General features: G+C 36.3%; 1 protein-coding gene across 4 annotated transcripts in view; it reads right to left on the reverse strand.

The window, feature by feature from the left end:
- DNAH6 (dynein axonemal heavy chain 6) overlaps window positions 1–17831 on the reverse strand; it is a 257763-nt gene that overhangs the window by 178842 nt on the left and 61090 nt on the right. For all 4 annotated transcript variants that reach the window (XM_070573711.1, XM_070573712.1, XM_070573714.1 and 1 more), the window contains exons 15-18: window positions 16187–16438; window positions 12856–12984; window positions 9904–10017; window positions 6375–6518 (exon numbers count right to left, since the gene is read on the reverse strand). In XM_070573711.1, coding sequence (XP_070429812.1) covers window positions 6375–6518; window positions 9904–10017; window positions 12856–12984; window positions 16187–16438 — 639 coding nt within the window. The remainder of the gene's footprint in view (window positions 1–6374; window positions 6519–9903; window positions 10018–12855; window positions 12985–16186; window positions 16439–17831) is intronic.

Consider the following 17831-nt stretch of genomic DNA (forward strand, 5'->3'; position numbering starts at 1 on the left):
CAACTGTACACAGAAGATTTAGCAAAATAGATCATATTTTGGGTTATAAAGCAAATCTTAGCAAATGTAAAAGGACAGAAATCATAAAAGTATATTTTTTGATGATAATAGAATTAAAGGAGAAATCAATAACAAAAAGATATCTGGGAAAATTCCTAAACATTTTAATAATAAAAAATACACTTCAAATAGGCCATTTTTCAAAGAGGAAGTCTCAAGGGGTATTAAAATATATTTTAATATATAGGAATTTTCCCTAAACATTTTAATAATAAAAAATACACTTCAAATAGGCCATTTTTCAAAGAGGAAGTCTCAAGGGGTATTAAAATATATTTTAATATATATAAAACTAAATTAAAATAAAAATACAATATATCAAAATTCATGAGATTCAGCTAAAGCAGTTACTAGACAGAAATCTATAGCATTAAATGCTTATATTTCAAATCAGCAACCTAAGCTTCCACCTTAAGAAACTCTGAATAAATTAAAAATTAAATGTAAAGTAGGGGCTGGCCCCGTGGCTGAGTGGTTAAGTTCGCGCGCTCCGCTGCAGGTGGCCCAGTGTTTCGTCGGTTCAAATCCTGGACGCGGACACGGCACTGCTCATCAAACCACGCTGAGGCAGCGTCCCACATGCCACAACTAGAAGGACCCACAACGAAGAATATACAACTATGTACTGGGGGGCTTTGGGGAGAAAAAGGAAAAAATAAAATCTTTAAAAAAAAAACTAAATGTAAAGCAAGTAGAAGAAAGGACATAGAATAGATTAGAGGAGAAATCAGTGAAATGCAAAAAAACAAAAACAAAAAACAAAAAACAAAACAAAGAAAGGAAAGCAATTAACTCTAAACCCAGCTCTTTGAAAAGGTCAAATTGATAAACCTCCAGTAGGAAAAACTAAGAAAAAAGGGGAGAAGATACAAATTATCAACATTAGCAATGAAAAAGGGGACATCACTACTGATCCCACATAAGTTAAAAGGATAAAAAGGAAATGTTATGATCAACTCCACATCTATAAATTCAACAATTTGGATAAAGTGGACCATTTTCTTGAAAGATACACTATAAAATCCCCTCAGGAAGAAATAGGTAAGCTGGATAATTCAATATGTATTAAAGAAATTCGATTTGTAGTTAAAATCTCTCTAAAAAAGAAAACTTTAATCTCAGATGGTTTCACTGGTGAATTTTACCAAACATTTCAGGAAGAAATAATACTAATTCTATACAATGTCCTCCAGAAAATAGAAGAGGAAGGAATACTTCCCAACTCATTTTATGAGACAGCATTACCATAATACCAAAACCATACAATGATGTTATAAGAAAAGAAAATGAAAGACCAATGTCTCTCATGAATATAGGCACAAAAAATCCTCATGTGATATTAGTAAATTGAATACAGCCATATAAAAAAGGATAATACATCATGACCCAAGTGAAGTTCATCACAGGAATTCAAGGCTGGTTCAACATTTGAAAATCAATTGGTATAATTCATCATGCTAATAGAAAAGAACTCATATGATCATAGATGCACGAAAAATCATTTGATCATTTTCAACACCCATCTATGATTAAAAAAAACTCTCAGGAATCTACGACACTTTCTTAACCTAAAATAGGGCATCTGTAAGTAAAAAATGTATGGCTAACATCATACTTAAAAAGAGACTCAATGCTTTCTCCTTAAGATCGGGAACAGGGAAAAGATGTCCTTTCTCAGCACTCCTACTCAATATTGTACAGTAAATCTTGGCCAGTGATATAAGGCAAGAAAAAGAAATAAAAGACACACAGATTATGAAGGAAGAAATAAAATTGTCTCTATTAACAAATGAAATGATTTTCTACATAGAAAATTCCAAATAATGTAAAAAAAAGCTTCTTTAAATTAAAAAGTGAATTTAGTAACATCATAGGATGTAGATCAATATACAAATGTCGGTTGTCTTCCTATATACCAGCAATGAACAACTGGAATTTGAAACTAAAAACAATATAGTTTAGGATAACATAAAAAATAGTTATAAATCTAACAACATATGTGCAGAACCTGTACTGAAAACTATGAAACTCTAATGAAAAAAACAAAAGAAGACCTAACTAAATGGAGAGATATGCTGGTAATAGATCGGAAAACTCAATCTTGTTAAGATGGTAATTCTCTTCAAATTGATCTATAGATTCAACACAATGCCCCTAAAAATCTCAGCAATTTTTTGTACACATTGACAAGCTAATTCTAAAATGTATATGAAAAGGTAAAAGAATTAGAATTGACAAAACAATTGTCAAAAAGAGCAAAATTGGAGGACTTACACTACCTAATTTCAAGACTTACTAGCAATAGTTTTCAAGACAGTGTGGTATTGGCAAAAGAATAAGACTTACGGAACAACAAAACAGAACAGAGAGTCAAGAAATAGACTAAACAATATAGTCAGATGACTTTGGACAAAGTTGCAAAGGTGATTCAATGGAGAAAGGATAGTCTTTTCAAATAATGGTGCTGGACCAATTGGATATTCACACATAAAAATGTAAATCTTCACACATATCTCATCTTGTATGCAAAAATATCTCAAAATAAATCAAGTACCTTAATGTAAAAAAAGCAAAACCATAAAACTTCTACAAGAAAATACAGAAGGAAATCTGTGTGACCTTTAGCTTTTGCAAAAAGGTTTTAGATCATCCACTAAAAAGATAATCCATAAAAGAAAAATGTATAAATTGGATTTTATTCAAATTAAAGCCTTTTGCTCTGTGCAAATCTCTATTAAGGAACTGAGAAGAAGGCCAGTGACTGGGAAAAAATATTTTCAAGTTACATATTTGAAAAAGGACTTGTATCCAGATTATATAAAGAACTCTTGAAACTCAATAATAACAAAACAAACAACCCAATTAAAAATCAGGCAAAGATCCAAACAGATATTTCATCAAAGAAGATAGATGGATGGCAAAGAGACGTAAGAAAAGATACTCAACATCATTAGTCATTAGAAAATGCAACTTATGACCATCATGGGATACTACTACACATTAATTAGAATGGCTAAAATTAAAACCAAAGCAAACCAAACAAAAAAATCTCCCTAATGATATGTAAAGAAGTCACTCAACTGAACTACAAAAAAACAAACGATCCAATCAAAAAATGAGCAGAGGATATGAACAGACATTTTTCCAAAGAAGATATACAGATGGCCAATAGGCACATGAAAAGATGCTCAACATCACTAATCATCAGGGAAATGCAAATCAAAACTACACTTACATATCGCCTTACACCCATTAGAATGGATATAATCACCAAGACAAAAAATAACAAATGTTGGAGAGGTTGTGGAGAAAAGGGGACCCTCATCCACTGCTGGTGGGAATGCAAACTGGTGCAGCCACTATGGAAAACAGAAGGGAGATGTCTGAAAAAATCAAAAATAGAAATACCATACGACCCAGCTATCCCACTATTGAGTATTTATCCAAAGAACCTGAAATCAGCAATGCAAAGAGACTTATGCACCCAGTCTAGGTTCACTGCAGCACTATTCACAATAGCCAAGATGTGGAAGCAACCCAAGAGCCCATCGACTGATGATTAGATAAAGGAGATGTGGTATATATTATATATATACACAATGGAACAATACTCAGCCATAAAAAAGACATAATCATCCCCTTCGCAACCACACGGATGGCCCTTGAGGGTACTATGTTAAGTGAAATAAGCCAGACAGAGAAAGACAAACACTGTATGATTTCAATTATTTGTGGAATAGAAACAAACTTATGGACAAAGAGAACAGTTTAGTGGTTACCAGGGGGAAGGAGGTGGGGGGCGGGGAATGGGTACAAGGGGTGAAGGGGCACATTTATATGGTCTCTGGGAAATAATAACATACAAGTGAAATTTCACAATGCTATAAACTATTATGACCACAATAAAAATATATATATATATAAACTAATCAAAGTATGCTCTTCATATATGCCAGTTTATTGTATGTGTGTCATACATAAATAAAGCTATTAAAGTAAAACCTTAAAAGGACAGAAGAAAAACCTCCCTAATGATAACAAGTGCTGGTGAGGATAAGGAACAACTAGAATTCTCATACATTGCCCATGGGAAGGCAAAATGTTACAGCCCTTTGAAAAACTGTTTGGCAGTTTCTTATAAACATACACTTGCCATACCACGTAGTATTTCCACTCCTAGTTATTTATCCGAGTGACTTAAAAACTCATGTTCACACAAAAAGCTGTTCATGAATGTTTATAGCAGCTTATTAATAATCCTATAAAACTGGACATAATCCAAATGTCTTTCAACAGGTGCATGGATAAACAAACTGTGGTGATCCAGATAATGGAATACTACTCAGCAATAAAAATTAAAGAGCTATTGAATTACAAAAGAATACAGAGGAATCTTATTTTTTAATATTCTAGTTCACAGAGTTGTGCAACTGTCACCACTATCTAATTTTAGAACATTTACATTACCCCAAAAGGAAACCCATACCCATGAGCTATTACTACCCATTTTTCCTTCTCTGCAACGCCTGGTAACCACTAACCTACTTCTCTCTCTGTTCTAAACGTTTTATATAAATGACATCACATGCTATGTAGTCTTTTTGCGACTGGCTTAGTATAACCTTTTCAAGGTTCATCTATGCTGTAGCACATATCAGTACTTCATTGCTTTTTATTGCTGAATAACATTCCATTGTATAGATATATCACATTTTGTTTATTCATTCTTTAGTCGATGGACATTTGGGTTTTTTCCGCTTTGGGCTATCATGAATAATGTTGCTATGAACATTCAGATACAAGTTTTTGTGTCAACATATGTTTTTAAGTCTCTTAGGTATATACTTAGGAGTGGAATTACTTGGTAATATAGTAACTCTATGTTTAACATTTTGAGAAACTGTGAAATTGTTTTCCAAAGAGACTGTACCACTTTATAATCCCACCAGCAACAGATACAGCTTCCAATTTCTCTAGATCCTCACCAATGCATTATATAATCTATCTTTTTCATCATAGCCTTGGTAGTGGGTGTGAAGTGGCATCTCATTGTGGCTTTTATTTGCATTTCTCTGATGACTAATAATGCTCAGCATCTTTTCATGTATCTTCTTTGGGGAAATGTCTATTCAAATCCTTTGCCCATTTTAAAGGGTTATGGGCCTTTTTATTTTTGAGTTATAAGAGTATGTTATATATTCTGGGTACAAGTACATGGATGCATCTTAAATGCATTTTTCTAACTGAACAATGCCAGACCCAAAAGACTGCTTATTGTGTTGTTCCATTTATACCATATTCTGTAAAAGGAAGAACTATAGGGATAGAAAACAGATCAGTGGTTGTCCGGGGTTGGGATTGAAGGAGGAGCTGACTACAAAGGGAAGCACGATGGAACTCTGGGGGGGATGGAACTATGTCCTATGGTACTGTCATGTTGCATAGATGACTCCACCCATTTGTAAAAACCCATAGAACCGTATACCACAAAAAGTGACTTTTACTGTATGCAAGTTTAGAAAAAATCAATCAGGATTTTGAAGGAATGCAAGATGGAATGAAGACTGTGGTAAATGAATTAGTTAAGACCATATGACATAACCACACTAAGAGAATAAAGAAGAAAGAAACTGATGTAAGTTTGGAAAAGTGTCCTCACTAGATATTATAAGGCCAAAGGGGGAAAAACTGTGCAAAAACACCTTTCTCAAGGGGGAAAATTTACTTCTCATTGTGCCTGAAGCTTTGCTTATTTTTCCTACCCATGTCTTCTTTTAGTCTCTTATCTCATCTTTGAAAAAAAACCTAGAACCACTTAGAAGGATAAAATCATTTCCCTTTTTCTTCCCATTTCAGGTACTGGTTTAGTAGTGATGGGTTTCAAAGAGCCAGCCCAGCACACCAACTGCCAGGCTTCCCAGCCTTCTTCACACCATGGCACATCTGGAAAATGGCATATTTGTTTGGTGCAGTGGTGTAAATGGATAAGCCTGCCCTAGCCTCATCTGGTCAACTAAGGGCTGAGTGGATCAGTATCTTGGCACACCTAGAATCCACTCCTGCACTATTTCCCCTACTGCTTAGGAAACTCTTACTCTGAATGCCGTGTCTAACCAAGGTATTCAGTTGCATGATTTGGCCAGATGAAGACAGGGATGTAATCTGTGCCTCTGCAAAAACTGAATTTGTCTTTTCTTTCTTCTCTCTCTGCAAAGCCGACTAACTCAAACAAGGAATTCCTGACTTTGGTCTCATTAGCAGCAAGCAGTAACTGATTGACCTGGAGTTTCTGAAATAATTTCTACTAAACTTACCTTTTCTTTCATTTTTTCCACCTTGCTTTTTAGCAGGGGCACTACATTGTTTGGTGGCAGGCCTTTTTCCAATTGAGTCACAAATTTGGCATACTTAGAAACTTGACCGTTTAGAACTTCTGGATCCAGGCTGTCAAATTTGGACTATAAAAATTAGAGGAAAAAAACGCAGAAAAAGAAGTTAAGACATATGAAAAAGGGCAAGCTTGAAATAGTAAAATCTTTTACATTACTCAGATTTTCCAGTAGTTCTATTGTTGATGCAAGTCAACTCTACACTTTCGGAACGGCTTTACTTATTAAGATTGCTAACAGGGCATCAGGCATCACTTATTTCTTTCTTTCACGTCCTTCTCTCCCACATCATCAAACAGTATTTCAATCCCTGTCATTTATTCCTGGGGGCTAACCCTTGTAAGGATACAAATAGTTAATTTTTACTTTTGCTCACTAGAAATTTTTCACCTAGTAGTCTCTTATTATTTGATTATGTACCTCTTAATACAAAAGATTTAAAACACCAATATATGCATGTATCTATCAATATATTTCTCAGTTATATAAACATACAAGTGTACACATATATTGACATGTCAGACAGGACATGGACTGAAGGTAATAGAAAATTTGTAGAAATGGAAAGATAGTCCATGCTCATGGATTGGAAGAATTAATATTGTTAAAATGTCCATACTACCTACAGCAATCTACAGATTCAATGCAATCCCTATCAAAATTCCAATGACATTTTTCACAGAAATAGAACAAACATCCCCCAAATTTGTATTGAACTACAAAAGACCCATAATAGTCAAAGCAATCTTGAGAAAGAACAAAGCTGGAACCATCAATTCCTTGATTTCAAACTGTATTACAAAGTTGTTGTCACAAAAACAGTATGGTATTGGCATAAAAATAGGCACATAGATCAATGGTACAGAATAGAGAGCCCAGAAATAAGCTCATGCATACATGGTCAATTAATTGACAATAAAAGAGTCAAGAATAAACAATGGGGAAAGAACAGTCTCTTCAATATATGGTGCTGGGAAAACTGGACAGCCACGCGCAAAAGAATGAAACTGGAGCACCATCTTACACTATACACAAAAACTACCTCAAAATAGATTAAACACTTGAATGTAAAACCAGAAGATATAAAATTCCTACATGAAAACATACGCAGCAAGCCTCTTGACATCAGTCTTGGTGATGATCTTTTGAATCTGACACCAAAAGCAAAGGCAACAAAAGCAAAAATAAACAAGTGAGACTACATCATACTAAAAAGCTTCCTCACAGCAAAGGAAACCATCAACAAAATGAAAAGGCAACTTACCGAATGGGAGAAAATATCTCATATGTCTGATCATATGTCTCATAAGGGGCTAATATCCAAAATATATAAAGAACTCATGCAACTCAATAGCAAAAAAATAAACAATCTGATTTGAAAATGGGCAAAGAATCTGAACAGACATTTTTCCAAAGAAGATATAACAGATGGTCAATAGGCACATGGAAAGATGCTAATCACTAATCATCAAGGAAATTCAAATTGAAACCACGAGATATCACCTTATTTCTCTTAGATGCTAGAATGGCTAGTACCCAAAAGATGAGGAATAACCAGCGTTGGTGAGAATGTGGAGAAAAGGGAACCCTTGTGCACTGTTGGTAGGAATGTAAATTGTTGCAACCACTACAGAAAAATATATGGAGATTCCTCAAAAAATTAAAAATAGAACTACCATGTGATCCAGCAATTCCACTTCTGGGTATTTATCCAAAGAAAATGAAAACACTAATTCAAAAAGATACATGCACCCTCATGTTCATTGAACATTATTTACAATAGCCAAGACATGGAAACAACCTAAATGTCCACCAGTGGATGAATGGATGAAGAAAAGGTAGTGTATATATACAATGGAATATTATTCATCCATAAAAAAGAATGGAATCTTGCCATTTGTGACAACATGGATGGACCTTGAGGGCATTATGCTAAGTGAAATAAGTCAGGCAAATTCTGTATGATCTCACTTATATGTGAAATCTAAAACAAAACAAAAAAAGCAAGCTCATAGATACACAGAACAAATTGATGGTTGCCGGGGGTGGGGGTGAAGTGGGTGAAGGGGTCAAAATGTACAAACTTCCCATAATAAAATAAATAAGTTGTGGGGACATAATGTACAGCATGGCGACTATACTTAATAATACCTTATTACATATGTAAAAGTTGCTAAGAGAGTAGATCTTAAAAGTTCTCATCATAAGAAAAAAATTTTTTTCTAACTATGTATGGTGATGCATGTTAGCTAGACTTATTGTGGTGATCATTTTGCAATATACACAAACATTGAATCATTATGTTGTACACCTGAAAGTAATACATGTTATGTGTCAAACGTCTCGATACAAAAAGAAAATTCGTAAACCTTCGTTTTCCTTTCTTTTCTAGATTCAACATTTTCTGACCCCTGCTGGGTCTTTTCTGCGCATTTCCTACAGGGAATTCATCCCACTTTGGAAGCCACTGTTCTAATCTATGGTGGTAGTCAGAAAACTCTCTTTCTTCTTTACTCCTCAGGAACATTTTGTGTTTCTGAAATAAGTGATAAATGAGTTATGCAAGAGCATTTAAAATTCTCTGATGTTACAGCATATACTTGTTTGTTTTCTATTTTCTCCACCAAAAGATAAGTTCTGTGAGGGTTTGGACTTTGTCCTTTTTATTCTCCACTGGTATCCCCAGTACCTAGAACATTCTCTTGGAAACATTTCCTGTGTCACTGTTGTTTACCTCAGATATGTGACTTCTAATTCTAGGTATCAGCACAGGGAGACTGAATGAGAAAGTGTAAAACAGTATTTGTGAAGATGATGGTATTTGTAACATGCCCATTACACTTGAAAGTACAATGGTCATCTCTTCTGCCTCCAAAAAGGCTGGCCCTTGTTAAGGTTTGACTTTAAGGGTAGACCTTACAAAGCAAACTCTTTGGTACTTGGCCTCTTTACTATTGAGCCTCAGAGGAAGTTCCTAGATCTCATTACCCTGATTCTATTCTAACACGGTGAACAAAATGGCCTTCTTTTTATTTAAAGGAAAAGAAGAACAGAAACCTAAGCTAACAGCAATCTAAAGCATGTAGACCACAAACAAAATCCTATGATCCTCAAGAACACTTGGGTGTAGTGTATCATAACAGCAATGTGTTCAGAAACCACAAAGCAGTTAAATGTCGTGCAGTGCGTCCCTTTGATGCTCCCTCACTAAATGGAGGACCCAAGAAGCCTGCTTTACAATAACGCATTCTGCTCTGTGGCATATAGTGACAGAAAAACCTTGGTGCATTTCACTGGAAAGCTGATAATAATTCCCATAAGACTATAATATTGCATATCTTACTGAAATTAAGAGTATACCAGATTATTAAAAATCGCAATTCATATTATTAGGATTTTAAATTGAATTAATACAAAAATGATTTAAGAATTGAAAGCCCTTTTTTTTTTTTACCTTTAACCATTCTTTTTGGAGTTGATCCCATTCAGACAAAGAATCCCACAGCAAATGTTTGAGCTTCAATTCAGCACTAACTTCTTCCAAAGCTTCAAACTTGGACACTTCCACCTTTAAAAATATAATAAACAAAATGCATATTTAGTTTTCAGATATAAAGATCCTATGTTATACTCCTGTTAGTAATTCTAGATACAGTGACTAATTAGTAGAATACGGGTGGGTCCTAAATGGGGAAAGGAAAGGAGAGAGAGAAACAAATGAAAAAAAAAAAACCAAATCACAAAACCCCACATATATTCAAATTTCCATCTGAGTGACAAAATGTAACTTTTTATATTTCCTTAGAATTTAAACATTCTTCAAAGACATAAATATTAAAAGAGTACTGTGGGCATTCTTCCCCCAGATGGATCATACATGTATACACATGCCTGGATGTTTTTGGGAAAACAGATGAGTCTCCAGAGGCACCGATTTTCTTTAGGACGTGTGTACTTAAATGATAGATGAGGGAGAAGATGTCTGTGTGGTAGCTGGTGGAGAGGATGAAGAGATTTAAGATGGAAAGGACAGCTTGGTTTCTTACGTCTTTATAACCCCATGGGCTGTATATAAACCCTATAGAGAGAAAGGTCACAAGAAAATCTGAAGAAGCTGTTTTCATGAGAAGCATTTTAAGACTGCCTTGGTTTAGAGGTGGAGAAACCTCCAAGGGTTTGGTTGCACAGAAATTGTGAACTCTGTGAGCTCTGTGATAAGCTAAGACTTTGAACATTCCATCCCACAGCAGCAGAAAACACATTCTTTTCAAGTGCACATGGAACTTCCCTAGGATAGATTGTATAATAGGTCACAAAACAAATCTTAGCAAATTTAAGAAGACTGAAGTCATACCAAGTATCGTTTCCAATCACAATTGTATGAAACTGGAAATGAACAACAAGAGGAAAGCTGGAAAATTTACAGGCACGTGGAAACTAACACAATCCTGAACAACCAATGGGTCAAAAAGGAAATAAAAAAATAACTTGAAACAAATTAAAATGGAAACACAGCACACCAAAACCTATGGGATGCTGCAAAGGCAGTTCTGAGAGGGAAATTTATAGTGATAAAAGTGCATATTAAGAAAATAGAAAGATCTCAAATGAACAACTTAACTTTACAAATCAAGGAACTAGAAAAAGAAGAACAAACCAAGCCCAATGTTAGCAGAAGGAAGGAAATAACAAAGATCACAGTGGAAATAAATGAAATAGAGAGCAGAAAAAAAGAATAGAAAAGATCAATGATATTAACAGCTGGCCTTTTGAAAAGACAGATAAAATCAAACAAACCTCTAACTAGACTAAGAAAAAAAGAGGGAAGCCTCAAATAAATAAAATCAGAAATGAAGAGGAGACATTACAACTGACACCAAAGAAATATAAGTCTCATAAGAGACTACTATGAACAATTATATGCCAACACATTGGACAACCTAGAAAAAATGGATACGTTCCTAGAAAAATACAACCTACCAATACTGAATCAGACAGAACAGAAAATCTGAACAGACCAATAACAAGTAAGAAGATTGAATCAGTAATCAAAGACCTCCCAACACTGAAAAGCCCAGGACCAGATGGCTTCACTGGTGAATTCTACCAAACACTGAAGGAAGAATTCATGCCAATCTTTCTCAAACTTTTCCAAAAAAACTGAAGAGGTGGGAATACTTCCAAACAAATTTTATGAAGCCAGCATTATCCCAACATTAGTGATCTAGTCTTGTCTTCACTAAGAATTAGAAATAATTTCCTAGGCCAGTTAGGTCTTCACTCCTATCCCCCAGATGACTGAGGGCTGCAGAAGGAAGGCTGGATTTGAGGTGATCATAAAGGAAGAATTAGTCAAGTACAGATACGGAATGTGGAAGGACGGGGACACACTTCTATTTCAAGCTCTGGCTCAAGCAATGCCATTCTTTGTGACCCAAGGAATGCCCACCTGTTAGTTGTAGCTTTTTATCAAGTTTTTCCTCCATACCTCCCTTCCTACTTTCCTATCTTGCAGGTCGGTTAACTCAACCTGGGTACAGCTTTGACCCTAGTTCTCTCATGCACAAATCTCCTGCCTGAAGTATTGCACTTGAGTGCCAAGCTCTATCTAGTGCCAAGCTCATTATTTTGGAGATTGCTCCAGCAAGCCCTGGGCTCTGGAGTGGACACCTTCTCAGATCACTTTCCGGCCATCCATCTGGGGCTCTGGAGGAGTCAGGTGCATTCCCATGTGAGATCCAGGCACTCCTCCAAGACTTTAGGGTCACTAATAACACCTTCCTCATGGCTGGTGGCCCCTGGTTTTGATCCTAGGAATATTTTCTTTTCTATTCTCTTCTCTTTTTGGTCTCTCTAGTAGCTGTTCAGAGCACTTATATCTCTTACCTATCTCTCTTCATTTTTTTTTGAGTGATATCTTTTAACCTTTCAAACCTACCCTTTTGGATCCATCTATTCCTTGGCTTAGCCAAATTCTATTCTTTCATCAAATTGGCACATCAAACTAGGACAAATCAGGCAATATTCATGGAATCATAACGTGCATGTGAATGTAACAGAAGCTTGAATATTACTTAAGAAGGTGTAGAGGGGTTTAATTGATCACATTGAAAAATCCACATATGTTTTAACAAAGAAACTATAATCCTTTGTCTGAGGATTTATTTCTAACTCACAGTGACTTTTTAATAGGAAAGATATTTTGTCTCTCATGTACACTAATCTTTAAACACTTCAAAGGCAGGGAACACATCATATTTGTATTTCAGACTGATATAGTACGATGACTAGCATATAGGTGTGACTGAATCATTGAATGTTTACAGTCTCATTGCTGAAAGCGCTTATCCATCAATGCCATTTCTATACACACATTTTGAAAACAGATGCGTAGAGCTGTTATTACCTTAAAATTCTTCTGATAGGATTTAAATTGAAATGCGCGTTTTTGAAGATCATCTAGAACCAATTGCAGATCATTCAACATGACCTTTATTTTGTCTTGATCAGCATTAATATCCAAAATCTGTGGATCCTGTAAAATTAAGATAGTTTTTGATTAGTCATTCTTCTTTTTTAATGTAGACCATTAAATTAAATGAATTTATAAACATTTCAAAAAATACTTTTTCTAATTCTCTTTTCACTCTGATTTTTAGAAAATATGTTAAAATGGCTGCTTTTCCTAAATTTTAAAGTAATGCATATACATTCTAAGAAGTACAGAAAAGTATAAAGAAGTGTCATGGTAATAACATTGTTTTTAAATAGTACCTAATTTATTTTCCCTTATCCACTTTCATTTCCCACACTTCAACCAACATGACTTCAGGTAAGGAGACGTAAATGCAATAGGAAAGAGAAGGAAGAGGATATGATATAAGGAAAATTTCCATTTTACAATAAAGAAAATAGAAAGCCCTTTGATTTCTGAGAGGGAGGAAGAGAGAAAATAACGAATAAATGATCAGACATAAAATTTCCAGCTGACCTCTTGGGGTTGAAACCCCATCCAGTGAATGGGAATGGAAAAGCTCAGGAGAAAAGTAGAAACACCTAACTAGGTTTGGGAAAATCTGAGAAATTGGAAGCCTCTGAGAATTATTATAGCCACAGCTTGGGGAGGCCAATCTCTGATTCAGCATGGCCCTGCATTCAAAATGGCAACATGCTGTAAAGTAGAAAAAGCGAAGGGAAGTGTCCAGGCAGAAGGGGCTTGTGTTGACATTCTGGTGCTTCACGGCTTGGTGTGGTATGTGGGGACTGTGAAGTTCTCACGTGCCTTGATTCTGGCAGTGGGAAGTCCTGCAAGAACTGGTAGAGCAGAATTCTGAGGTCAGGATAAGAAAGGCACAGATTACTTGATTGTAGACTATGGCAAAAATGACGGCTGTGACAGCAGAGTCTAGCGTGGTACCTAAAGAACTAGGAAGGACCCTTAGCTAACAGCTGCCTGGGACAACCAGGCCCAGCCCAGCCAAACTGCACCAGAAGCACCATGGTCCACAGGGATTTAATCCCATCCACCAGGAGGAAATACAAATTTCCCCTTATCAAGCAAGAGGTGGGATGGGATGGTGGCAAGGGTGAAGAAATACCTAATAGGGAGTTTGGATCTTAAATTGAATTAAAATCTATCCCAAAGAGACCAAGGTAGAATGAAATAGATATTTCAAACAGAAATAAATTGTAATCATCAATCGTCACATTTAGGTTTTTTCCTCCGACTTCCGCCATCAGCAGGAGTGGTGGTCTTGACAGCAAGATGATATCATTTATGGAAATAATGAAGTTGCAGTTCTTTGCTCAAGAGTGGTAATGAATTAATTCCAAATCCTCTATAAAAGCAGCACTTGCTGCAGAGAACACTGGCTATCATTTTCACGCATGTGGATCACGTTTTTTAAAATGCATGACTACACAGAAGGCACTAGCTAGCACTTTTGCTCTCTCTATTGATCTATCTGTACAGACAAGTATTGCTCCTAAACAGAGAACAAGGATTCATACTTTTTAATAGTCTGCGGTGTCTGGAATACAGTACAGAGTACAGCAGTTAATAGCAGACTTTTTTTTTTTTAAAGATTTTATGTTTTTTCCTTTTTCTCCCTAATGCCCCTGGTACATAGTTGCATATTTTTAGTTGCGGGTCCTTCTAGTTGTGACATGTGGGACGCCACCTCAGCAGGGCTTGACGAGTGGTGCCATGTCCACGCCCAGGATCTGAACTGGCAAAACCCTGGGCCGCAGAAGCGGAGCGCGTGAACTTAACCACTTGGCCACGGGGCCGGCCCCTAATAGCAGACTTTTAACCATTGGAAGCAGACTGCATAAGCTTGAATCCTGGTTCCTCCATTTGCTATTTGTGTGACCCTGGGAAAGTTACTTAACTTCCCTGTATCTTGGTTTCTTTCTCTACAAAATGTGAATAATAAAATCTTATAGGTGTTCTGAGAATTAAATGAGTTAAAACATGCAAACATATATAAGAATGTTCCTAGAAGCATTATGAATCATTGTCAGAAACTGTAAACAATCCCAATGTCCAAGAACTGTGGGATGGATAATTGAATTGTGGCATACGATGAAATACTGTATAGCAACAACCGTGGATAAACATCCACATACAGGAACACGGATAAATCTCAGGAATGTAACAAAATCCAAAAAAGGGCATACTATACGATTCCACTTAACTGAAGTTCATAAACAGGCTAAACTAACCTATGGCATCAGAATTCAGGGTAGTCGCTGCCTTTGGAGAGGAAGGAAGAGTTAGTGAGCAGAGGGGACACTAATGGTACCAGTAACATTATAGCTCTTTACACGAGTAGGGGACACATGGATGTGTCACCTTATGATAACTCATTGTACAGTTATTACAGTTATGTACAGTTTTCTGTGTGAAAATACAAAAATACTTCAATGTGAAAGTAAAAACAATGCCAAGTCCTTAGAACAGTACTTGACACATGGTAAGTACCCAATAAATGTTAGCTACTTTTACCTTTTCATGGCAATACATAAAAATGTACATTGTAATCTTTAACGTCTGCATTGCATTCCTTTGAGCTAATGTACGCTAACACATTTTATTAATCCACTGTTGATGGACATTGAGTTTTTCCAATTTTTCAGATTTAATTATAACTTACATGGCTTTATACTTCTGTGATAAGATTTAGTCAATATTAATAATAAAATAGTGGATCATTACAAAATCATATTTTAACATATGCTTCAGTTAAGAAAAACCCAGATGTCTATGCCAAATTCTTAAAAAAATTCCCCTTGTATCTTTTGTATAGTAAAATTGGTGCAAGTTAACCAAATACTCTCCATTAACATTTATCAACTTATACTTTGCATCTTCCTAAATGGGAATTTTCTAATTTGTGGCTAAGCAAACTTCAGAATTGTGACAATAGTTATAAAATATGCTAACAAGTTGTAAAACACTCATTTAAAAATGATAAATACAAGCTAGGAGAAAGAAAATTCAATATTACATATATGCTTTCTTCGCTATGGTCTGGAATTTATTCAGTACTCAGAGGTTCAGAAACAGTTTCAATTTTAAATAGCAGCTCAAAGACATTGTTTATTGATTAGAATGAAACCATAAAAACAAAAAGTTAAATCAGATTAAAATGAAATATGCTCCTTAAATAGTTTAATTAAAATGTAATAGTCAAATTTTTCATAGATTATTTTTTAAAAACCCTGTGTTGGCTTACCTGTGCTTGCAGCTTCACTTCGTTCACTTCATTGCTTAGCTCTTCAAGATCTCTTCCCAAATGCAGACAAAATTGCTTAATCCTTGTTTCCCTGTCACCCACAGATTTATCAATGGCATTCCGAACAGCTACAATGGACGGCTTCATAGTAGCAAAAACAGCAAAGTCTTCAGGAGGTGTGGGAACCTGGTATTGTTCAATGAGCTTGTACATTTGAACCACTACATTCGCTTCCTCTTCAAGGCTTTCGATCTAAACAGAAACATAGTTGCTTGTTAAATATATCAGAGTCCTATTATACCCTTTAAATTTTGTCTAATAGGAGACAGATGCTGTGCACCATGTGGCGCACCATGAACATCACGCTGTGAATAGCCAGCACATGAGGAGTGTGTTTAATGATGCGATCAAACTGGCTGAAGCCTGCTGGGTGATAAATACAGCCATCGCTACAATACAGGTAATCAGACCCGGGAGTACGTTGTTCAGAGCTGAGCACAGTTAGTACTACTCTTACAAATGTTTATTTCTCTCTCTTCTCTCTCTCTCTTTTGCTGCCTAGTGGCATTAAACAGTGCCAATATTTAAAGTTTTCAGACAGAACACATGCTGTGAGGATGCTCAGTTGTAATATCTGAGCTTCCAGGCATGTGTGCTGAGCAGTGATTGTTCCAGAGCAGGCCCCGAGGTCTGGATAGGCCATCATCCTGGCTGCATGTTCCCCACTATCCTTTAATAAATGCTTTTACTACTTCCAACTGATTACGAAACGCCTTCACTTTGATGTCCTACCTTCAGTGGACAGTGTCTTTCCTAATTTTGTGGCAATTTGGGGGGAACCCACCTCTCCTCCACTCTGCCACATGGTTTTAGAGGGAGCAGCCATGTTCACACAACTCGACCCGACCTCCCAGCCCTAAGCTGAACCAAGCAGCATCATATCGGGACCTGGTGAACCCAGCTCAGTCGACCTCTCCCTTGAACGTGGGGAGAGTTAGACTGTAGGTGCTGGCCGAGACCATTTGCTTTCACATGGAAACAAGCAGGTCCTTAACATGAGAAGATAAATGCACAGAGGCTTTTGGAGAACTGGTTCTCAACCTTTAGCTTGCATCACAGTCACTTGGAAAACTTGTTAAAACACAGATTATTGGGCCCTTCCCCTGAGTTTCTAATTCAGAAGGCCTAGGTTGGGGCCCGAGAACATGTATTTCTAACAAGCTCCCCAGTGATAGTGATGCTGTCGGCTTGGGTCCACACTTTCAGAACTCCTGTTCTAGAGAGGAGCAGAGATGAGAGATGGAAAGAGAGATGCCTTTTTGGTTTCCCTACCCTCCTCTAGTCCCTACTTCCTGTCCCTTTTAAAGGCTATCTTCTCCATGCCTTTGGAGTCCAGAAGACATCGCCGCAAACTTAGAATAAATATTCTTATTTTTCTAAGATAACTACATGAGTTTTTGTTACCTTCAACCAAAAGTGTCTAACACCTTAAACAAGTTATAAACAGAACTAAGTCTCTGTACACCAAGATCTGTTCATCTTCCTGTATCTCCTGTCCTTGAAGTAAGCATATGTCCAGGTTTTTCTGGAAGTGTCCTGCTTTACACTGATTGTCCCAGCATGGTGATTAATAGTGTCTCTTTCG

Source organism: Equus przewalskii, chromosome 14 (genome assembly GCF_037783145.1).
Source record: "Equus przewalskii isolate Varuska chromosome 14, EquPr2, whole genome shotgun sequence".
In the NCBI taxonomy this organism is placed as follows: domain Eukaryota; kingdom Metazoa; phylum Chordata; class Mammalia; order Perissodactyla; family Equidae; genus Equus; species Equus przewalskii.